The 25,465-nt window shown below is 45.9% G+C and overlaps 1 protein-coding gene across 4 annotated transcripts in view; it reads right to left on the minus strand.

Annotated features, from left to right (window-relative positions):
• LOC137538192 (hydroxysteroid dehydrogenase-like protein 1) overlaps nucleotides 1-25,465 on the minus strand; it is a 63,168-nt gene that overhangs the window by 16,872 nt on the left and 20,831 nt on the right. For all 4 annotated transcript variants that reach the window (XM_068260219.1, XM_068260220.1, XM_068260218.1 and 1 more), the window contains exon 3: nucleotides 16,292-16,737. In XM_068260219.1, the coding sequence (XP_068116320.1) occupies nucleotides 16,292-16,737 (446 nt within the window). The remainder of the gene's footprint in view (nucleotides 1-16,291; nucleotides 16,738-25,465) is intronic.

The raw sequence follows: 25,465 nt of genomic DNA on the forward strand, positions 1-25,465 counted from the left end.
TACTGGGAGTACATCTGGCTACCTATACTGTGGAAGGGGGCTACTTAATACTGGGGCACACCTGCATACCTGTAGTGTGGGAGGGGGAGCTTATCGGCTACCTGAACTGGCGGTCAAACTAAAACTAGGGTCACATTTGGCTTCCAGGATGGGGGAGTGCATTGGCTACCTACACTGGTTCATCCCCCTGTCACATTTAAAGGACACCTGAAGTAAGAGGTATATGGAGGCTACCATATTTATTTGCTTTTAAAGAATTCCAGTTACCTGGGAGCCCTGCTGACGTATTTGGCTGCAGTAGTGTCTGAGTAACACCAGAAACAAGCCTGCAGCTGATCTTGTCAGATCTGACAATAATGTCAGAAACACCTGATCTGCTGCATGCTTGTACACGGTCTAAAACTATTAAAGGCAGAGGATCAGCAGAGCTGCCAGCCATGCAACTGGTATTGCTTAAGGAAATAAATATGCTGCATGGTAGGGAACTACAGCCATAAAACCGATGCCTGGCAGTGAACAGGTCAATGGTTTAGATATTGTAGCTCTGGGACATTGAAAGGTTGTATCATTCAGAGACATTACAACATTAAAGAGACTCTGTAACATCAAAAACATCCCCTGGGGGGTACTCACCTCGGGTGGGGGAAGCCTCCGGATCCTAATGAGGCTTCCCACGCCGTCCTCTGTCCCACGGGAGTCTTTGCTGCAGCCCTCCGAACAGCCGGCGACAGACCCATCTGTCAGTTCAATATTTACCTTTGCTGGTTCCAGCGGGGGCGCTGTGGCTGCTTTCGGCTCCGAACTATACGGAAATACCCGATCTCAGTCGGGTCCACTCTACTGCGCAGGCGCCGGAAACTTGCGCCTGCGCAGTAGAGCAGACCCGACAGCGATCGGTTATTTCCGCCTACTTCGGAGCCGACAGCCGTCAGAGCGCCTGCGCAGGAGCCGGGAAGGTAAATATTGACGTCATCTCTCATGGAGGGCTGCAGCGAGACCCCTGAGGGACGGAGGACGGCGTGGGAAGCCTCATTAGGATCCGGAGGCTTCCCCCATCCGAGGTGAGTACCCCCCAGGGGATGTTTTGACGTTACAGATCCTCTTTAAGGCTTCTTGCACACAGGGACGTTACAGGTGCACGTTAGTGCAGCCTGTAACGCTCCCCCAACGCACAGCAATGTAACACAAGTGGGCTGTTCACACTGCCCATGTTGCTTTACATTGTAACGCAGCAAAGTGCTGCATGCTGTGCGTTCTATGCGGCTAAGCCGCGTTAGACTGTTTGCACATGCTCAGTCATGTTGGGGAGGAGGGGAGAGCGGCCATGCACATGGCTAATTAATATTCACTGCACGCAGTGACGTGCAGTGTTTACTTCCTGGAGCGACCTCTCTGTGCGGCGATTGGCCGGGCGGGACCACGTGATGCCTCATGCGTCCAAAAGTACGCATCACGGCATCACGGACGCCAGAGTGAGCTGCACAACGCGGCTCACTCCGACGTCCACACCAGAGAGCACCAGGCGTTGCGTTAGGGGCACGTTATGTGCCCTATAACGTCCCCTAAACGCAACGTCCTGGTGTGTCACTAGCCTAAAGTGGTATGAAACTCAGCATTTCCTCTTTGCTCTAAAATATTATTTACAGCATTAAATCGATACCACAAAAAAATTTCGCAGAACAGCATTCAGACAGATGAACACAGCACGTTGTTATCCAGTGGAAAGCTCCTTGCTGTTTCTGGCCGCATCAGAACAGGAACATTGGCGTCAATTCACCAGAGAGGATTTACTAAGAGAAAAAAGGTAGGTAGTTTATCTCATGAGGTATTTTAACACTCTGGAGTCAATTCACCAGTGTGAGAGGACAGAGAGAAAAGTGTTCGATAGCAGGGGATAATGGAGAGATATGCATGAGGAAAGTGTGAGAAAGCAGAGAGTTAGGTAATCGGTATTAATGATTTACATGGGATACTTTTCCTCTCTGTAAGCTTGAAAGTGAAGCATTGTGGGTAGGAGGCGGAGTTTTACCACCACCTGACCAGAGTATTCCCGCCTTTTACTGCCGGATCATATCATAAATCATCACGAGTGAGTCTGAACTTCTTCACCACCTCTGTCTCAGTAAAATTATCAAGAACTGTTCTCTCACAAAAAATACGAAGGGGCGATTAAACAGACCCTCCTCCTGCGCCTTCGTCTCCTCATAATAGAAGCAAGCTCTAAGGCCTAGTGCACACTAGAGCGGTTCGGCTGCGTTTTGCGATCCGCTTGCGGCTGTGGATACGCTTGGTTAATGTATTTCAATGGGCTGGTGCACACCAGAGCTGGAGGCGTTTTGCAGAAACGCATACTCCCGGGCTGCTGCAGATTTTGGATTGCGGAGGCATTTTTGCCTCAATGCTAAGTATAGGAAAAACGCAAACCGCTCTGAAAAACTGCACTTCAGAGCGGTTTGCCAGGCGGTTTTTGTTACAGTAGCTGTTCAGTAACAGCTTTACTGTAACAATACATGAAATCTACTACACCAAAAACGCTTCACAAAACTGCAAAACGCTAGCTGAAACGCTACAGAAAAATAAGAAAAAGCGTTTCAAAATCTGCTAGCATTTTGCGGATCTGCTAGCAGTTTTTGGTGTGCACCAGGCCTAACAGACTAAGCTCAAAAGGCTCCATCTTCCACAGCAGCAGCTGCTGTGTGAAAACCACGATATCTCCAGGTTCATTCAGGGGATAAAGAGATGAAAAAATAACGAATGGCCACACCCCCTTTCTTCCCTGGTGAATTGTGATTTGGAGAAAAACTAACTACTAACTATCACTTATTTATCTCATACTTATCTCACATTTATCTCTTGCATTTCTCTCTGTCGATATTTTCCCCTATACTTCTGGAGAATTGCTATTTGGAGATATCACAGGAGGTAAATTACCTCCCAAGAGATAAATAGGTTGGTAACCTCTGGTGAATTGACACCATTCTCTTTTGCTTACATTCCGCTGTTGCTACAATTAGTATCCAGCCAGCAGGCAGCAACTTGCTGAAACTGAACTGCACTGAGCTGTGAAACAGGGAGAGGCGATAATGATCGCTACTGGATACAGCAGCTATGCAATAAGTGCAATGGCAGCTCTAAGAGCAGATAAACTGTACTTTGGAAACTTTTAATTTGTAAACAGACAATATTACAATGGTGCACAAAAGCAAATATGGTAACTGGGTAATAAGTAGGAAAACATATTTTTATTGAATGTTATGTCAGTTTTATCCAACATTTATACTTTTTTTTTTTTTTCCCCCAAACAGGGGAGGTTTTTTTTTTTTTTAGCAGTAGGAGGATAACTAGAACTGTTAATCTAAACTGTATATTTTAACATCACCTTAAAGGGACACTTATGGGGTCGGGAAAAAAATGAGTTTTACTAACCTGGGGCTTTCACCAGCCCCCCTGCAGCTGTTCGGTGCCCCAGCAACCTCGATCAGATGCTCCTGTCCCCTGCCGGCAGCCACTTCCGCTTTTGGCGACAACAGGCCTGGGAACGCAAGCAATTCTTTGTGTTCCTGGCCGCAATAGCAGTATAGAGGATGCTATTGTGGCCAGGAATGCGAAGAATCACTTGCGTTCCCGTGCCTGTCGACGGAAGCAGCTGCCGGCATTGGACAGGAGGATCCGAGCAAGACTGCGTATGCATGGGACAGCTACAGGGGGCTGGTGGAAGCCCCAGGTGAGTAAAACTCATTTTTTTTTTTACCCTTAAGTGTTACAAGCAGCAATCTCCTCCTCTCTGCAGACCTCACCGATTGACTGACACAAGGGCCTCGATTCATAAAGCATTCCCGCATTCGGAAATGCTGAAAACTGCTCACTTTACCGACCACACAGCATTATCTGTATTCATAAAGGCTTTTTCGCATGAAAAGCTGACATTCGCGAGCAGAGTGATGAATCACCGCCTTGCGCGGTGATTATCATAGCAAAAGTAACAAGTAGTCAATTCATAAAGATTAGAGGTAGCGGTATGCGGACGGGTATTACCGCTACCTCTGATGTGGCGAGAAGCGTGCGGAATACAGTGCAGTGAATGGGACAGATCTCCCAAGCAGCTGCAGAGAAAACACCGCACGGAGGGACTCCGCCTGCTTCTCCTGTTTCCGCATGTCTCCCGACAGCCTAACGCCTGCCTACAGCGGAGTATCTCCGCACGCCTGTCACAACTAGCAACATTTTTATGAATTACCACCCTGAAGGCGGAAATACCGACAGCGGTGTTTCCCCGCTCGACGTTACCTTACCGACAGCACTTTTATGAATCGAGGCCAAGGACTCACTTGCCCACCAAGATGTCTCTTTGAGCCCACACTGCTTCTGTACAGAGTCTGTGGTTGCCACCAACACAGTCAGATGTGGCTGCTTCTGTTTAATTCTTCTGCTAGTTAGCGCAATGTAGAGGGATGGTATTAATCTCCAATGTCATGCTTTCCATTCTGCCAGCTAGCAACCTACTTTCCATTTCTGCTGCTTCTGGAAGACCAGGCAACTGTAGATGAAAACCCTCACTGCCACACTGATGGATACCCTTGACTTTGCCTAATTTTTTTGGTAGGTATTCTAAGATTGATAGGGGACATTTATATTTTACAGTTCATGATGGAAACTGGCAATATATTTTACCTTTCTACCGCTTCTTAGAGCACAGACAACAGTGGCAATAGTGGTGCACACACCATCTTGGCCTGGCCCTGACCCTCCTAATTTTACACTAATTTTTTAAAATATTTTTATGTATTACTTAGTGGCATTTCTGATGCAGTTCACCCAGCTTACACTGCCAGCTACCAGTGGGGTACATGCTCCTTCTCAGGGCATACTGCCCCCTCATGCTGCTGCTCCCACTTCTGCCACCTTTCTGTACCAGTATGCAGGGGCGTTTCTAGGTTCCTGAGAGATCCGGGGCACCCCTGGGCACTAATAGGGAATGAGTGTGCGGCGCGCGTAGCGTGAAAAATGGGCATGGTCATCGGTGGGGCCAAATGTACATAGCAGCGGCATAATTTAAATATATTCAATAGGCAGTATTTCACATATATAAGCCCCTCACCTGGCTTCTGTCTTGCCTTCGGCTGGCTGGCCTGTGCGCTGTACTCAGCTGGTGGTGATGCTGTGCTGGCCTGGCTGGTGGTGATGCTGTGGCAGTCTGGCTGACGTGGAAGTTTGCTGTGCCAGCTTGGCTGGCTGTGATTTTGAGCCGGCCTGGCTTTGCTAGGTGACTTGCTGGAGCTTTGCTGGGCAATTTGCTGGGGGCTTTGCTGGGCTGGGGGCTTTACTAGGCTTCACTTGGCTGTATGCTTTGCTGAGCTGGGACCAGGAGGCTCAGCTAGGCTGGGGGGTTTGCTTTGCTGAGAGCTCTGCGGAAGATGTTGGCGCTATATAAATACCTAATAATAATATTAATATTAGGCAGCTCCCCCCAATGTAGGTTGGATAGGTAGCTTTTCTCAGTGTAGGGTAGATAGGCAGCTTCCCCCAGTATAGATTATATAGGCAGCTTGCCCCCATATAGATTAGATAGGTAGCTTCCCCCAGGGTAGGTTAGATATGCTGGGCATACACGGGCCGATTCGCCCTTATCAATCGAGCCGCAGATGGCTCGATTGATCATTTCAGACAGGTCTGATGACCCGCCGGATCGATACTCCGCTCGATCTCCGCGGGCGGGGAATCGAGCGGAAGATAAGGAGCACCCGCAGGGACGAGCGGGAATCGATCCGGCCGCCCGCAGAGACGCGGAGGGAGTCGATCCGGAGGCTAATCGAGCTGGTGGGTCGATTCGTGTATGCCCAGCAATAGGCAGCTTCCCCCAGTGTAGGTTAGATAGGCAACTTCCCCCAGTATAGATTACATAGGCAGTTTCCCCCAGTATAGATGGGCAGCTTCCCCCAATATAGATTAGATAGGTAGCTTCCCCCAGTATAGATAGGCAGCTTCCCCCAATATAGATTAGATAGGCAGCTTCTCCAGCGTAGGTTAGATAGGTAGCTTTCTCTAGTGTAGAAGGGGGCACTGGGGAGAGCGGGCAGTTAAAAACGTACCTTCTTCAGATCGACACAGGCACAGCTTCCATGTGCTTCCGACTTCCTCCTTCGGCGTCCCTCGCATTGGTAACAGCGACTCCTGTGATGTCATCACAGGGTGTGCTGTAACCAAGGTGACGGACACTGGGGGGGGGGAGGAAGTCGGAAGCACATGGAAGCTGTGCCTGTGTCGATCTGGAGGAAGGAGAGTTTTTAACTGCCCGCTCCCCCCGCCACTCCGCCCAGTGCCCCCTCCTGCCACTCAATCGATCCGTGGGCACCATGGCAACAGGTTCCAGGCCAGTGCCCCGGATCGAAGGCCCTAGCGACGCCACTGCCAGTATGCCATTGATGAAACTTGTATGTAGTCGTCTGGGTAGCATTGCTGATGTAGTCCACCCAGCTCACACATTGCCAGCTACCAATGTGGTCCATGCTTTGTCTCAGGACACCGCCGTCACCTTTCAGTACTCCATTGATGAAGCTTGTATGTAGACTTCTGGGGGCTAATTGCTAATGCAGACCACCCAGCTCATGCTGCCAGCTACCAATGCGGTCCATAATCCGTCTCACTGCCCACTGCTTCTTCCTTACCCTCATGCTGCTGCTGATGCCATCACCATCATTTGGTATCACTACTCCCTTCACGCAGCTATGTAGACTTCTGGGTGGGATAGCTGATGCAGTCCACCCAGCACATATTGCCAGCTACCAATGTGATCCACACCCCATCCCCTGGCCCACCTCCTCATTCTACCACCGCCTCCACGTTTTAGTACTTTATTGATGCAACCTGTATGTAAACTTCTGTTGGCACTGTTGATGTAGTCTAATCCGCTCATGTTGGCAGCTACCAATGAGGCAACCATCTGTCTCAGGGCCCACAACCCCATGCTACTGCTGCTACTTCCACCACCAACAGCAGTGATGGTGCACACACAGTCTTGGTCTAACGGTCCTAATTTTACACTAATAATTTTTACATTTGTATGTAGACTTCTGAGTGGCATTTCTGATGGAGTCCATTCAGTTCACACTTCCAACTACCAATGCGGTCTAGGCTTTGTCTCAGGGCTCACTGCTTCATCCTCCTGCTGCTGCTGCCACCACCACCTTTCACTGTTAGTACTCCATTGATATAGACTAACCAGCAAGCTAATGGTGAACCAGAACTCATTGGAATGTGTAAGGGGCTACAATGGTCCTAAAAGCCCCCCTTACTAAAATGCTATGGAAAACAAAAGTTTGCTTTCTTAAAACAGAAAGGATTTGCGATAATTCAGGTTGGAGTGAGCTCCGAGATGTCTCCCAGTGCATCACTGCTGAATATATGCAAATTAACCATAGTTGCCCCTTACACATTCCAATGAGTTCTGGTTCACCATGAGCTTGCTGGTTAGTCTGAAGAGATGTCCTCCGCGAAAGGTTCGGTTCGCGAAAAAGTTTGCGAACCGCAATAGACTTCAATGGGGAGGCGTACTTGGAAAACTAGAAACACTTATGCTGGCCACAAAAGTGATGGAAAAGATGTTTCAAGGGGTCTAACACCTGGACTGCCAGGTGGCTGAGTGGGATACATGCCAAAAGTCCCGGGGAAAAATCTGGCTTTGATGCAAAGCAGCGTTTTATGGGCAGAAATCACTTTGAATGCTAAATTGCAGGCCTAAAGTGCTTTAAAACATCTTGCATATGTATACATCAATCAGGTAGTGTAATTAGTGTACTGCTTCACACTGACACACCAAACTCACTGTGTAACACACCGCAAACAGCTGTTTGTGTAGTGACGGCAGTGCTGGACTACTGCGCACCATGGTGTGGATTGTTCTTCCTCACTCAGTGATGTCTGGTTAGGCAATGTCTGTTTGCCTTATCAACTTTCGATGGTTCTTTCTCTACCATTGTTAAAGCTTACATCTATTTTTTTTACATTACATTTTCTACTTGCTGTTTAGTACCTGCAACGAGAATCTATTATGGAGGGCAAGTCTGCCATTGTGAGCAAGGGTAATGGAGCCCTTCCTGGTGTGATTCCGGTCCGGAGTTGTAGCCTAACAAATGGTCGGCTACCACCACACATCCATTGCAAGGAGGGCAGCAGGCATGCCCGCCCCAAGGTAGTGACCAAAAATAACAATACGGGACTCGGGAGGCCCTGCTGTTTTTTAAATGAATTGTCTTTAAATCCTTTAACGAGAATCAGTTATGGAGGGCAAGTCTGCCATTGTCACCATGGGTAATGGCCGGGGAATCAAGGTTCGATTCCGGTCCGAAGTGGGAGCCTGCTGAGACCCATGCTGTACCTGCCCTGACCGTGCTTTGCAGACCAGGCATCAGGGCCGGATTTCTGGCAAGGCCTGCAAGGCACAGGCCTAGGGCGCCAGAAAATCAACCCTGTTTAGGGCGGCTGAGGGCAGGAAACATTTGTATACACCAAGCTGGATCAAAGCGCCCAACCGCGGTAATCATCTAAGCCGACTATCAGTCCTGACTCCTTCATAGTGGCAGTGCAGCGGCCGCTCTGCCTACATTAGTTTACCCATAGTAGCTCAGAGGCAGGCATGTGACTCACACTCTGGCAGGGATGTACACGTGGCTGGCAGAAGGATCCCAGTGGCGGCAAGGCAGGGAAGCTGATTTGAGGAGCAGTGTGTGGGGGACACAGAGGAGCCGTGCATTGGAAGCCAGTGACCAATCCAAATGCACGGAGGCACACTCACAGAGCGTGGCCTCATTCCGAAAAACGTCACAAGAGAAAGAACAGCTGATTTGTCATGGACGCAGGCAGTCAGAGAAAAAGCACGCACAGACGTGCAGAGCAGCATCCATCCTCTAGAGATGGGAAGTTCGGATCTTTTCAATGATCCGGATGATTCGAATCGGATCATTGAAAAGATCCGGATCTTTGATCCGAATCTCGGATCATTTTACTACAGAAGCATTCGGGGGTTGAAATGACTAGCAGGGCAGGAGAAGGGGAGGGGGGGGGGACACGCAGAGAAGGGGAGAAGATGGACAGAGGGCAGGGAGTGGACAGAGAAGGGAGGAGGGACGAGCAGAGAGCAGAAATGTTTGTTTGCACACAACACCCACATGCTGCAATCGTACGCTTTACATATATTTCACCTACATGTTCATCTGTATACCTTGAATGGAAACGTCGCACAGTGAAAGACAGCATTCCCCAAAGATAAGTGCAGCTGTGCCGAGTGCAGGAGGATCACATTACGCTGCAATCACAGTGCGTGCAAAGTTACTGAGCTGTGCAGAGCCAAAAGCTTCCCATGTGTTCACTGTGCACAACTACGGAACAGACAGCCTATAATGAGCAGCACATTTCAGCCAGTATGTGTGCTCTACACATATCTGGCAGTGGCACCCATGTCCTCTCTACCTGTCCCTGCAAGGCTGGCTCCCCTGAGTCCTCTCCAACAGAGCGATCCATCTCTGCTCTGCTTCCAGGACCCCGCTGCACGCTGAGAGGGGGCGTGTCGCTCCTGGCCCCGCCCCTTTTGCGATCCGAATCACTCATTCAGGTGATGAAGCAAAGATTACAAAAAAAAGCCAGCCTGGATCAAAACTAAAGGAAGCAGCAGCAGTGAGGATGGTAGTGTTGTCCGGATCATGAACGATTCGGATCTTTGATGATCGATCCGAATCTCTTTTGTGAGTCGAATCATCCGAATCATCAAAATGAGTGATTCGGATCGCAAAAGGGGGTGGGGCCAGGAGCGACACGCCCCCTCTCATCGGGTAGCAGCGGGGTCCTGGAAGCAGAGCTGAGATGGATCGCTCTGTTGGAGGGGAGCCAGCCTTGCAGGGAGACAGGTAGATGAGAGAGAGGGGACATCGGTGCCACTGCCAGATATGTGTAGAGCACACATACTGGCTATAACGTGCTGCTCATTACAGGCTGTCTGTTCCGTAGTTGTGCACAGTGAACACATTGGAAGCTTTTGGCTCAGCTCAGCACAGCTCAGTAACTTTGCAGGCACTGTGATTGCAGGGCAATATGATCCTCCTGCACTCGGCACTAAACAGCTGCACTTCACTTCTGGGAATGCTTTCTTTTACTTGCATTCAGAGTATACAGATGAACATATAGGTGAAATATATGTAATGCATATGATTGCAGCATGTGGGTATTGTGTGCAAACAAACATTTCTGCTCTCTGCTCGTCCCTCCTCCCTTCTCTGTCCACTCCCTGCCCTCTGTCCATCTTCTCCCCTTCTCAGAGTGTCCACCCCCCTCCCCTTCTCCTGTCTTGCTAGTCATTTCACCCCCGAATGCTTCCCTTGTAAAATGATCCGAGATTCGGATCAAAGAACCGGATCTTTTCAATGATCTGATTCGAATCATCCGGATCATTGAAAAGATCCGAACTTCCCATCTCTAGTGACTGACAGAGTGTTCAGGCCAATGGAAAACGGCACAGATCAGGTGCATTTATGTGAGCTGCATCACTAGGGAGGAGGAGCGGGAGTTTGTTCAGCACTCTGCTGCAATCAAACTGAGGAATCAGTCAGTAGTTCTTAGTTATACTGAAATTTAAAATGGGTTCCATTTCACTTTAGAGAGCAGGGCAGAGGCGGAGATAGGCCATGGTGGTGGGTGGGGGGGGGGGGGGGAGGTGCTGTTGGTCTGGGGGCGGCTTGTGATAGTTGGCCTAGGGCAGTAAAAAGTGCAAATCCGGCCCTGCCAGGCATCTGTGGTCAGATGGAACCTTGACCCAGTGGAAGACAAACCAACTCGAAAGCATTTGCCAAGAATGTTTTATGGAGGGCAAGTTTGCCATTTTTGCAATTGTGTGAAACTGTAGATGGTACTATAGTCTCAGTATCATGGTGACTGACCACGGGTAATGGCCGGGGAATCCGGTTTCTATTGCGTTCCGGAGTTGGAGCCTAAGAAACGGCTACCACAACACATCCAGGCAAGGAGGGCAGCAGGCAAGCCCTCCCCGAGGTAGTGACCAAAAATAACAATACAGGACTCGGGAGGACTTTTAAAGGGGAACTGAAGAGAGAGGTATATGGAGGTTGTCATGTGTATTTCCTTTTAATCAATACCAGTTGCCTGGCAGCCCTGCTGGTCTATTTCTCTGCAGTAGTATCTGATTAAAACCAGAAACAAGCATGCAGCTAGTCTTGTCAGATCAGACTTATAAGTCTGAACCACTGAAACACCTGATCTGCTGCATGCTTGTTCAGGGGCTATGGCTAATAGTATTAGAGGCAGAGGATCAGCAGGGCTGCCAGGCAACTGGTATTGTCTAAAAGGAAATACACATGACAGCCTCCATATACCTCTCTCTTCAGTTCCCTTTTAAGGCCCTAATTATAATGAATCAACTTTAAATCCTTTAATGGGAATCAGTTATGGAGGGCAAGTCTAATGGTGCCTTCATTGCGATTCACCAGGTTGGTCACCTCCTCAAACGGCTTCATGGTCCTGCATGCATTTCGCATCAGTGTCCAGTTGTTGGGCCACAACATCCCCATCTCCCCAGATTGTATCCTTCTACTATAATTATACAGGTACTGGGTGATGGCTTTCTCCTGGTCTAGCAGGCGAGAGAACATGAGCAGGGTGGAATTCCAGCGAGTCGGGCTATCGCAAATGAGACATCTGGTCGGGAAGTTGTTTCTCAGCTGAATGTCCGCAAAGCATGCTATGGCCGTGTAAGACCGCCTGAAATGCCCACACTGTCACAACTTCCTGGCCTGCTTCAGGACATCCTCTAAGCCTGGGTACTTTGAGACAAATCTTTGCACGACCAGATTCAGCACATGTGCCATGCAGGGTACATGTGTCAGCTTTCCCACACACCATGTTGCCGATCTCCAGCTGGTGCGGGGTCAGCCATTGCTCCACCTCTTTGTTAAAAGCAGCCAGGAGAGCTGGTCCAGTGTGACTCTCCGCTTTGAGGCAAGACATGTCTAAAATGGCGTGACACCGTCGTACCTCGCATGCAGCGTAGGCTCTGGGGAGATGGGGCTGTGTAGCTGGAGAGGAGGAGATGGCAGCACCGCTAGAGTTGAACTGCCACTCAGCCAAGAAGGAGGAGGAGGATGACAGCGAAGATGATATAGCAGGAGGAGAAGTAGAGGAGGTGGCAGGAGGCCTGCTTGCAAGACGTGGAGGTGTCACAAGTTGCCACGTACTCCCTGCTTGCCATCGGTCACCAGGTTGACCCAATGGGACGTGTACGTAATGCAGTGGCCCTGCCCGTGCTTGGCAGACCAGGCATCTGTGGTCAGGTGGACCCTTGACCCAACGCTCTTCGCAAGAGATGACACCACTTGCCTCTCAACTGCACGGTACAGTTTGGGTATGGCCTTTTGTGAAAAATAATTGCAGCCTGGTATCTTCCACTGCGGTGTACCAATGGCCACAAATTTACGGAAAGCCTCTGACTCCACCAGCTTGTATGGTAATAGCTGGCGAGCTAATAGTTCCGCCACGCCAGCTGTCAGACGCCAGGCAAGAGGGTGACTGGCAGAAATGGGCTTCTTCTGCTCAAAGACTTCCTTCACGGACACCTGGCTACTGCTGTGGCAGAGGAGCAGGAACCGCTCAAGGGCAGAGGCGGTGTGGAGGAGGGTGGCTGTGAAGGTGCAAGGGAGAAAGCGGATAAGGACGATGCACCTGAAGGAGGAAGAGGAGAAGGAGGATGGCTTGTCTTTTGGGTGCTGCTTTTCCTCAGGTGTTCTTCCCATTGCGGTTTGTGCTTTTTCTCCAGGTGCCTTCGTAAGGCACTTGTCCCTACATGAGTGTTGGCCTTTCCACGGCTCAATTTTTGGAGGCAGAGAGAACAGATGGCTTTGCTCCGATCTGAGGTACACACGTTAAAAAATTTCCGAACTGCTGAGCCCCCCTGGGGAGATGGCACTACGGTGGCATCAGCAGCTGACCTTGAAGGGCATGTTGGCACCTGTCCATAGCTGGCGATACATGTCATTGGACACTGCCCCCAGCTGTTTCTGGACGAGCTCCCTCTGCTTCTTTCATGGACTCTTCTCCTCCTACTCCTCTCTGGCTCCCCCTCTGAACTGTCCCCCTGGTCATCTCCTCTATTGGGAACATATGTGGCATCCGTATAATCGGCATCATAATCCTCCTGCCCAGCTTCACTTTCCTCAGACACCTCCACAACTGCACCAACATCAGGTGCTTCGTCATCCCCCTCGTCACACGTAAAGTCCATACTATCGCCACCTAACTCAGACGTATGAGGTGGGGTAACTTGCTTAGCGCATTCATCTTGTTGTAGCAGTATTGGCTGTGAATCAGTGCTTTCCACACCAAATAACTCCTGCGAAGTGTCAAATGCAGCAAGTGGGGTGCTTGTTGTAGCGCTGGTGGCTGCGGGAGATGAGGTGTTCTGTGTCAAATACTCAAGGACGTCCTCACAATTTTGGGAAGTGATGGCACGTGCCTTCTTCTGAGCACTGTACTTTGGGCCAGGTCCACATGAAATCACAGCAACACCACCTCGCACAGACCTTCCGGTGCCAGGTGGCCTTCCTCTGGGTCTGCCTCTACCTCTTCCTCTACCTGGTTTGTTCATTTTGTCCATCTCGGGGGGATGCTAGGTATATGCACTGAGGTGGGTTCACTCAACCCAAAGGTAGTTATATGCAGTGAGGTGGGTTCACTCAACACAACAGATAGTTTAATGCAGAGAGGTGAGTTCACTCAACAAAGGTAGTTATATGCAGAGAGGTGAGTTCACTCAACACAAAGGTAGGTATATGCAGTGATGAGGTGGGTTAACTAAACACACCAGGTACTAGTAGGTATATGCAGTACTGTGTAGTACAATGTGCAGCTCCCTGTCACACACACAGTGTGCTGTGGCACACACTGTATGAATTGGCAATGCTGTCTGTGCAACAGCACTTGGTGTCAGTTTGACAGACAGAAAAAAAACAAAAAAAAAACAAAGAGCTGTTGAATGAGGGGTGCTATTTAAGCAATAACATTCAGCCAGGAGCAAGTTAACAAGCCAAGAGCCTGACTAATCTGTCCTTAGGAGAACACGTCTGCAGCAGTTCGCCCTATTCTGACTAGCAGCAGGCACACGAGTGAGTCTAATGGCCGCCGGAGCCTGTCTTATATAAGGGGGGATGGGGCTCCAGGGCTGAGTGTAGCCGGATTGGCTACAATGTGCCTGCTGACTGTGATGTAGAGGGTCAAAGTTGACCCTCATAGTGCATTATGGGGCAAATCGAACTTCCGGGAAAGTTCACCTTCGCCGGCGAAGGCGAACCACCTGAAGTTCGCCTTGAACCGTTCGCTGGCAAACCGTTCGGGACATCTCTATTAGTCTGTACCTCTGGGTGTTTCAAGCCCTACTCCATAGAGCCAAATTAATCCATGCCATGCACTGATGAGGCTCAACCAATCTGAAACAGTCTGTATACATATTGGAATATTATGGCTCTGTACAAATTAACAAGCAGACACATCATTGCATTCCAGCGGATCTGGAGGTGTGTCCTACATCATTGATGAAACTTGCATATAGACTTCTGGGTGGCATTGCTGACGTAGTCAACCCAGCTCATGCTGGCAGCTGACAGCATAGCCATAGAGGCATGTAAGACCACATCTGGAGTATGGTATACAGTTTTTGGGCATCACACTATAGGAATGACATTGACATTCCTGCAGGACCATATTTAGGAGTTGTGCTGCCCATGGCACTTCAGAGTGATAATGCCCATTTTACCTATTTTGGCCACACCCATTTGGTCACATTCACACAATTTGTGGAAGCACTGAATACTGAAAAATCAGCTAGATAAATGCATAATATGGTAGACATTACATTGTGAGTTCCTCTAAGGACAGTCAGTGCTATGACTGTATTCTGGAATGATGCCAGTGCTATATAAACACATACATTATACTATACAATATATAGTAGGGATTAGACTGTAAACACTTCTGAGGTCACATTCAAGGTGCCAGATGCACGTAACTGATGTATTGCTGTGCACAGACTGCACACAGCAATATTACCCTTAATTTCCTCCCGCAAGTTACGCTATTAGTGCGACGCCCGGTACTGGAGAGGTGTGACTGTTAGTACTGTAATGCACTGTTACTAACGAGCATTACCGTTAGTAATACACATTACTGTGGTAATGGCCGCGCTACTTGAATACCATGGGTCGCGCTAATAGTGTAACTCTCGTTGCTTGCTGGCAGAAGTAAGGGTAATATTGGCACATGCTGTGTGTGCATTATGGCAGTTTACATTAATCAGACCCAATGAGTCACACAGTGGCGGGGAGAGCTTTTGGCTGGCTATACAGCTTCTGGCCATCTGGCTGAGACAGACACCAATAAAAAAAAACCTTTTTGAGTGAGGACATTTTTATGTTGGCCCTCTGGTGTCTTACTGACCAAAAGTGGGAGACACACTTGACAGAGGTCTGCTGCGCAAACTGTCACTAAATTTGAACTGCATACAGCAATTTTACTGGTACGAACACCAGGGGAATAATACGTCTTAGGCATCAGCGCAATTTGCGTTATCAGGGTAATGCACCTATAGGCACAGATGTTCTGGCACCCTAGACTTTGCCCTCCACAAACCTACAAACTTCAGCTGAACCACACCGCAAGTGTGCTGGCTGGCCAAGCTGTCCCTTCTTCCTTACTTCCCCTGGCCGGTGTAGGTAGTTACAGGTGCCCCTTAGTATTAAATTGCCAAAGGTACCCTCAATATTAAGTAGATAGAGGTGCCCTCAACTAAAATGGAGATCTCTTCATTGGAATGCCGACACATGGGTGAGTAAGCTCTCATTTATGCTCAGGACCCTGCATAAGGGAGGAGGGAAGGAGGCACTTCGGGACAGGAGTGAGCCGCCTTTCCATTATCAGGTACCAATAGGCACAAGCCTACAGTGCCTTATGGTAAATCCATCCCTGCGGCCGGCAAGGAGAAATCCTCTGATTGCGTAACATGAGCTACTTCCATGGCATTAGTATCAGTAATATTGCCATGCACTTTTTGTGCATGGCAAAATTGTGCATCAAGCCCCATATTTCAAACTAAAGCCCCAAAGGTTACAGCAGCAGAAAACTGGGGTCAGCAGGAACAACCTGATAGACATGTTTACCCATTCTATTCAGAGAAGTACCAAGAAGATTTTATCTAGAACTGAGCTTCATGCGTCTCATGAAAAAAATTCCATATTGGTATTACCTTTGAGCTTGCATACACTGTGTACAGAGGCACAGGGCTGTAGCATGAAGCAGATGCCACATTGATGATGGCTCCTCTCTTCCTCTGTACCATGCCTGGCAGGACTATGTGTACCATCATTACAGCTGCAGTCATATTGACATTCATGATCTCCCACACTTTCTCCTCTGGAACTTCAGTAAAAATGTCAGGATAATCATATAACACACCAGCGTTATTGACCAATATGCCCACATCCAGATCTTTCAGGCCTTCCTTGATGGCAGGAAACACCTGGCGCCCCAGGTTTAAATCGGACTGTATGAATCTTGTTTTCACTCCATAAGTTGCAGCAATGCTCTCAGATACCTTCTTGAGTTTATCAATACTACGACTTATCAAGAGGATGTTTATACCGTAGCTAGCGAGCTCCTCTGCATACGCTTTACCAATGCCATCTGTTCCTCCTACAGCAAAAAGTACAAATACAAAAAAGCTTAAATTTAGCAGTGTACATAAAGTAGTTCTACAGAACCCCCCCCCTCAATGCCCAGAAAACACAATAATTGCAACATAATTATTGGCAGTGGCTGAACGGTTGGTACCCTGGACTTAACACTACAGCCCCAGGTTCGATTCAAGGCAAGGTTGGTACCTGAATAATTTATAGATTCTTCTGTTTCCTCTGAGTGCTTTGCTGCCTGTATCCCCACTTCTACAAAGATACAGTTCTATTTCCTAAGCTGGGCCTTGACTGTTATAGGGTCATAGAATATTAGTGACAAGACAATATACTTTGTACAGCGCTGCGTAATATGTTGGCGCTATAGAAATACTTAAATAAATAAGAAATAAAATATTAGCTACACTGTGGAACAGTTGGTGATTTTACCTGCTAAGTTTAAAGTAAACAGGAGACAGATGAATACTAAAAAGTCAGATAGTTATATATGAAGATCACCACCTCGGCCCAGGGCCCTCTTTTAGGTGGTGATCAAGCTCCCCTTCATGCATGAGTGCCGCTGTACTGCGTCTGCATAGTAGCATGGATCTGCTCATGGATTAGTACAGCGCTAGGCATACTATGGCCCATGGGCTGTATCTGGCCCACGTGTGCCGGATTCCTCTCCTCTACCCTCTCCCTCCGTGCAGAGTTGCGAGTGGGTGGCTGTGCTTAGAAGTGCAGATCCTCATAATGCCTAGGAGATCATAAATCATTTTTCCCAGACAGCAAGTTACATCATGCGGGTCAGCTGAATGCATAGCACAAACCTAAGTTAGCTATACATACACACACAGATTTGTCAGCGACGGGTTAGAAAAGGAAGCCCTCCTAGCTGTCAATTTAGGATAATCACCCACTAGGCGTGCAATAGTAGGATCGAGGGTAAGTAAGTGCCAGTGACGAGACAAAATTCCCCTCAATTGCTTCCAATGAGTATCTTGTGATCATTCTAATATGATTATCAGACCTACAAGACTTCCATTGCAAATTGCGTACTAATAAATCCTCTCTTGGGGTTATTTCTGCACATTTTCCGGCATCCCACAACATAGTGTTATCATATCCTCCTTGCAAAAATCTATTCATCATCAGGTCTGCCTCCAGTTGAAAATCATTTTCATTAGAACAGTTCCTGCATATGCCCAGGAACTGACCTGCAGGAATCCCCCGAATTCCGGTAAGTACACGTAGCACACGTAGAGATCCCTTGTTTATCTTCACCCTCTGAGTATTATTCCTCTATTTCAACATTTATTTAAAAAAATGACCTATACTAATTTTGTCTCTATCTCAGTCCTGCTTTAAGTGCCATATCTTTATGCATTAACACAGATTGTGAGTACCACAAATAGAGCTGTCAATGTAAAATGTCCATACAAAATGTGGTTATCAAGTCCTGTTGGCTTCCTAGTTGTGATTGTGAATAGATTTCCAGTTAGGTCCTCTAATGGTGGTGTCTAGTGGTATAAAGTGGTATCAATTCCAAGCAGATTTATAATGTCTAACATAATATGCAATGAAAACCCAACTCCTTATTACCCATATAGTTATCCTGCCACCCTTTACTCTAAAGTAGTGTCATTTATGTAAAAATCACAATTGATCCACAGGTACCCCAGTGTCAGAGCAGCATGTATACCTCATATGCTATGTTGTGAGAATAAATAGTAATCTGTTAATGGGTAACCAGTTTAGCTGTCATTTCAGTCATCCAGATAATAATTTTGCACTCTTTGCTTTATCACAGTCATGAGAGATGAGCCATTTTACAGTCTCAAGCTAAGTACACACATGAGATAAAAGTCTTTGGAAAATGAAAGATCACTGACCAATTTTACAATCTCCATGTAGTATGATGGCCAACAGATTTTGAATACTAAAGCTGGGTGCACACAAGATAAATCTTTGAAAAGTGAAAGATCAAAGATCAAATCTGGAGATTATCTTTGTAAAAAAAAAGTTCACAAAAGACCTTCAAAGATTCAGACTAAAGATATTTATCTTTCAATCTTTCAGATTCATCTCGGTGGATCTGATCTGCAGATGACTGCCCATTAAGCCATGTACCCACCTGGCGATTTTCCTGACTTTTTTCCCCGACGACCGGCGTTTTTTACACAACATCGCCAGGTGGGTATAGAAGCAGGATTGTGAACATCGCATAGCGACACGCGATGACTAAAGACCGGCACATCACATCTTTAAGATCCCTGACGACACCGCGCAAAGTACCACCGTGTACATCGTGTGACCTTGCGCTTAACCTGCCGACAGGAAGAGGTGTTGCTATCGACCTTTGTCAAGGGGACATCGCAGGACCCTTCGAGCGGTGAGTACGCAGCCTTAAACAAGGTGTGCATGAAATCTCCAGATGTCTAAAGCCTCATCTACACAGTACAATTTTCCGTTAGATCGCATCTATTAGACGGATCTATTAGATAATTTACAACTGGTCCAATCTGATTGCGTTAGATTTTGCAATTGATTTTTGGTACTTATCAAAGCAAAATCTATCGCAAAATTGATCTGAAACAATTTGGACGTCTACACACCATGCAATTTCTTATTAGATCTATCTAATAGATCCGTCTATCTGATGGAAAATTGTACAGTGTAGATGAAGCTATAGACAATGAAAGCATTTTGCAGGAACTGATCTTTTGCAGGAACTGATCTTTCTGCATGTGAACAGCATCTTTAGAAAGATCAGCCTTTCACACCTCCCTGACAAACCTATGTGACAGATACATTCCTCAGTTTGCAAAGATTTTTATCTGTGGGTGTACTTAGCTTAATAGAATAGACTGTGTAGAGTATGCTGTCATACTACATGGAGGTGGTCAAATTGATCTGTGATCTTTCATTTTCCAAGGACTTTAATCTCATGTGTGAACCTGGCCTCAGGCTCCAGGAGATAGTGAAAGTAAATATTAACCATTTCAAGAAACTTTTTCTTAGACATAAGTCTTTTTTTAGATATTAGTTATACTGTACTTGTCTGGAAAATGTATTGGGGCAGCGGGGAAATTTTGGCCATCATTTTATTTTGATAGTACAACTATTGTTGTAAAAGGAGATAGGAACCTGCATAAAAGACACAGATTTAAAAGGAACTATGGCTAAAGGTATTAAAGGCAGAGGATTAGCAAGACAGCCAAGCAACTGGTATTGTTTACAATTAAATGTATATTTAAACATAAATATATTTGCAAAGGAATATACTATCTACTTGGGTCCAATTGTCCGGAGATTCTTGTGAAACACATGAACAGTGTTCTCAATGGAAAATAACCAGCACTCCATATGCATGTATTTACCTGCACTCTAGAACGCTTTCTGCTCTGATTACTAGATTTTGTAAGCACTACTGAGCTGTTTTTGTTACTTTTGTGACATATCGTACTTGTCTTTTATAGCTGTGTGTGGGCTGTAGACTTATCCAGAACACCCAGGTCATGTCTCCTCTTACAGAGTACCTAGTCGTATAGTTAATTGTTTATTTTATAAGATTTTAGAACAGTCTTTGTTGGTTAGTTTGTACATTAAACCGCTCTTAAAGAGAAACTCCAACCAAGAATTGAACTTTATCCCAATCAGTAGCTGATACCCCATTTTACATGAGAAATAGAATGATTTTCACAAACAGACCATCAGGGGGCGCTGTGTGACTAATTTTGTGCTGAAACCCCTCCCACAAGAGGCTCTGAATACCGCGGTACTCCTGGCAAACTGCCACAATGTAACAATGTTCACAGACAGGAAATGGCTGTTTACAGCTGTCTAACAGCTAGAAACAGCTAAATAACCTGCCCACAGTAACAATGTCACCATGTCAGAATGTGAATCTGGGAGAGGAAAGATTTTACAATGAGCAAACACTGACTAAATCATTTATACATAATTATTGTAAAAATGAAGCACTTTTTTTATTACATTATTTTCACTGGAGTTCCTCTTTAAGTGTGTGCCCTATAGCTGTATCTGCTTGTACTCAACTAGGGGCATTGCCTTTTCTGTGCACCTGCTCTAGAGGGTAAAGGCACTCATCATATGCATGCCCCCTAGGCAGCATCATATACATGCCCCCCAGATCTAAGCATTTACTTTGTTGCTGTCTGCTGTCATGCTGCTGTCACAGGTGGGCGTGAGCACCTACAGCAACAGCCATTTGATACGACATACATGTATACTCTACGGAAGGCATATGCCTATGCTCTACAGAAGCTTATCTAGACTATATTATGTATGTTTTTTTTTAATATTTCTTTAGCATTGTTTTATAATGTAAGGGTTCTTAGCGCTTCCCATCCATGTTATTAGCACTTTAATTGGCCTGATGTAGTGGGCTTGTTCCCACGAAACGCATTGCCAGTGAAAAAAAAAATGCGTTTCATCCATTGATTGTGTCGTATTGAGAGGAAAGCCACTTTTTTTTTTCCTTACTTGGTTTGAACCTAGTTCTGCTGCATCCTCAATGCCTCTTTCCCTCATCGTGGTGGGGGGGTTCAGGTGTGCAGCGGGCTTACCACTTGCAGGCCGTGAATACTTTTTGAAGAGTGCAACCATACAACTGCCAACCATACCTGGAGGTACCTGAGTGGAGATAGGCTTAAGTTCTCCACCTGCTTCTTGTGGTTGGTTGCAAGCCACCCTTGTGAGTATATTTCCTCTGTGTCCCTCTTTTCCATAAAAGAAGTGACATACTGCACTATTGGGCTCCCGTTGTCTCTGTGTTTTTCTCCAAGGGGTCCATCATCACCCTACCCTCTGTTGAATTTTGATTAGCCAATCACTGTTTATTTATACCACCTCCATATAGTGTAAGGGCCCACATATGTTGAATACTATGAACAGATTGTGTAGGTAAGCTCTCATACTACATGTAGGTGGTAAAATTGGCCAATCACTGGCCAATAAAAAATTGGATGTGTGTATACAACTAAATAGTGACTGTTGAGTAGTTATCTGCCATCAAATCTTGTGGTGTGTGGCTTTGCCCCTGTAGAACTCTGGGTTGCTTTTTAATGGTTACAGCTACAGCACATATTGCTGACTTTAATAAATTATTTACATCTGGGCAGTGATGTCCTATACCAACCAAATAACTTGAATGTAACTATCAGTATATAATGATTTCTCCTCTTTCACAGCGCTGGGTCCTCAGTTCAAATTCCAGCCGGTACACTATCTGCCCGGAGTTTGTATATTCTCCCCATGTCTGCATGGGTTTCCTCTGGGCACTTTGGTTTGCTCTCAAATCCCAAAAACATAGAGAAGTTAATTGACTAAAACATCTGTACACTACAATGGACATATGACTATGGTGGGGGTTAGATTTTGAGCCGTTCTGAGGGACAGTTACGTGACAAGACTATCTTGAACCACACCAATTTGTGTATGGCGAATAGGTCCGTAGAGGATGCCTCTGCCAGGTGGCCGCACTCTAGTTCCTTGGACAGCTTGATTTCACCTGATGCCCTCCCAGAACTTCTAAGCACTCTTGTGAGGACTTGCCCCAGCCCCACACCCTAGCTATTACATTATTTGCTTGCCCCTTTGCTCTGATATTCTTGCTTCTCATGTCTCTGATTGTAGTTTTCTTGCTGTCAACGTCATGTCTGTCTTACATACCACTGTCACTGCCATGTGTACCACAAGTAATTCCAGGTACATCGCTCGGCATACTTGGCGAATAAAGGCGATTCTTATATATCAGAATCTATGGCAAGATCTTAAAACTGCTGTCCACAAACGCTGTCCATCTAGTCTGACTGAGCTGGAGCTGTTTTGCAAATAAGAATGGGCAAGGATTTTAGTCTCTAGATGTGCAAAACTGGTAGAGGCATACCCTAAAAGACTGGCAGCTGTAATTGCAGCAAAAGGTGGTTCTACAAAGTATTGATCCAGCGGGCTGAATAATTACGCACACACCACTATGCAGTTATTCATTTGTAAAAAAAAATGTTTGGAATCATGTATGATTTTCGTTCCACTTCTAACGAGTACACCACTTTGTATTGGTTTTTCACGTGGAATTCCAATAAAATTGATTCATGTTTGTGGCAGTAATATGACAAAATGTGGAAAACTTCAGGGGGGGGGGGGGGGGGGGAGGATACTTTTGCAAACCACTGAATGTATTTTTGAAAGCCCTATACAAATAATATACAGTGATCACATGACCCGTTCTCCAGTATGTGAGGATTTTATGTGGGGTATTAGATTCTATGTTGTAATGTAGTTTAAAAAACATGTATTTTAACATGAATGGCATATCTGCCCACTGAATATGTATACTCTAAGCTAGCATTAGAAAGTATCCCTGTATTGTTGGTTATATGGATTTGTTGGAACTTTTGAGCAATTCAAGAGAATTATTTACCCATTATCCAATACTTATGTTTACAATTTAGTTTTTATTACAAAGTCCTGGTTCTAAACTTCAGCTGTCTGCACTTTGATGTCTACATGTCTGGACATAATGTTTATGCTTCAGTTGATTGATGTGAAAAGCAATGGACATTCCAATTATTCAGTGTGAAATGTTCTTGGCATACACATATTACATGTGCAAATAAACCGGTTGTATAGCTTTCTCGCTCTAGCACAACAAGCAAGGAGCTCGATAGGCCATAAATGTTTACATTTGTTTAAACTAGAATAACTCTAATAATTACAAATGTACACCAAAGACTGCTGTACCCTTTTAAAGGACATCCGAGGTGACATGATGATATAGACATGTGTATGTACACTGCCAAGCACACAAAAGACTAGGCTATGCTCCTTTTTTTGTTTTTCATTCCCTGCCTGAAAGAGTTACAAATCAAGTATGCAAGTTACAGTTTATGGAACGGGTCAGACTATAGCGTAACACTCACTAATACGGAATTACAGCCATACAGCACTTTCCTGGCAGAAAATGGCTTCAGAAAGAAGGAAGGAGATAAAGAGTCAATAGTTCAAAGATTTTAGCTCTGGCATACTTCAATGAAGGTGTCATTGAGAAGAGGCCATGAAACAGTAAAAACGTAAAAAGTAAATTTAAAGGGGCACTACGGTGAAAAATGTAAACATTTTAAATATGTGCAAACATAGACAAATAAGAAGTATGTTTTTTCCAGAGTAAAATGAGCCATAAATTTACTTTTCTCCTAGGTTGCTGTCACTTACAGTAGGTAGTAGAAATATGACAGAAGTGAAAGGTTTTGGACTAGTCCATCTCTTCATAGGGGATTCTCAGCAAGGCTTTTATTCTTTATAAAGATATTCCCCAAAAGGTATTTAAATAATGATGCTGGTCAGCCTCTCTGCACGCTGCACAGTTTTTTGGCAGTTGGACAGAGCAACTCCCATTCACTAAGTGCTTTTGAAAACAAATAAATCCCTGAGAATCCCCTATGAAGAGATTAAGTCCAAAACCTGTCAGCTTTCTACTACCTACTGTAAGTGACAGCAACATAGAAGAAAAGTAATTTATGGCTCATTTTACTCTGGAAAAAAACGTATTTCTTATTTGTATATGTTTGTGCATATTTTACATTTTACAAATTTTTTGCCATAGTGCCCCTTTAAATATAAAGTAAAACTGCGGGATAGTGTAAAAAGTCATTTTTAGGAGAAGGATAGATACAATTGTTTATCTCATTAGTTTATTTTCACTTTGCATGTCCTTTAAGTAACAACGCAGATAAATCACAAATCTTTTCTCTTGAAATAGGTCTCCATGGGGCTGATTCATGAAGCAGCGTTGCTACAGCAGTGCAAGCTACATGACAGCACCGCAAGCTAAATTCAGGGAGGCACGCTACGTGCAGTTGTGCAGGGTAGCATGTCTTCCTTAGTTACGTGCACTGCTCCTTTAAATGCCGCCCGCTGGTGTGAAGTATCACAACCGTCATACTTCACTAGCATGGCCACTACTATATTAATATAGTAACGGCCATGCTAGTAAAGTATCGCTGTCACAATACTTCACAGCTTACCAAACACACAAAGGGAAATACTCACTCCCAAACAGTCCTCTGCTGCTTTATAAAGCCTGCAGGCTGCTTATAAGCCAATAAGAAGTGCACACACACGTTACACCTAGTCTGCAGTGATTAATCAAGCAGAAGCTGAGCAGGTCAGCCAATCGTTGGAGAGGGCTTCAGTTGCATATAGACAATGGCTATATGACCAGCAGGGGGCACCAGCTCCGGGCTTGTGCACCATTGTTTTTAATTTTATTGTAGATTCCCATGCAGTTTAGTTAGGAGGGGGGCAGATGAGAGGGAATATCCTGCACGCTGGTGCCCCCTGCTGGTCATATAGCCATTGTCTATATGCAACTGAAGCCCTCTCCAACGAGAGACAAATTTCAAAAGATTTGAGATTGAAACCCAAGGGAAAATTAATGAACTATTTAATTGTAATGGTGGCATGAAATGGCAAAATCGCACATTAAAGAGACACTATGGCAAAAATGAGGTAATTGGGCCAACCCTGGTAGCATGTACCTAATATTAGGAGCACCAGATACTGAGTATTTTTATAAGTCTGCTTGACAGGTTATAGGTAGCATATGTAGAGATACTGCCTGTCCTCCCCTCTGCTGACTCGGGTGCTATTGTAATAGCTGATTGCTCATCTTGAATCTCCCTGCTCAAGACATTAGAATGCAGGCTGCTGGTCAGCGATTGCTGTGGAAG

Source organism: Hyperolius riggenbachi, chromosome 11, assembly GCF_040937935.1.
Source record: "Hyperolius riggenbachi isolate aHypRig1 chromosome 11, aHypRig1.pri, whole genome shotgun sequence".
Taxonomy (NCBI): Eukaryota; Metazoa; Chordata; class Amphibia; order Anura; family Hyperoliidae; genus Hyperolius; species Hyperolius riggenbachi.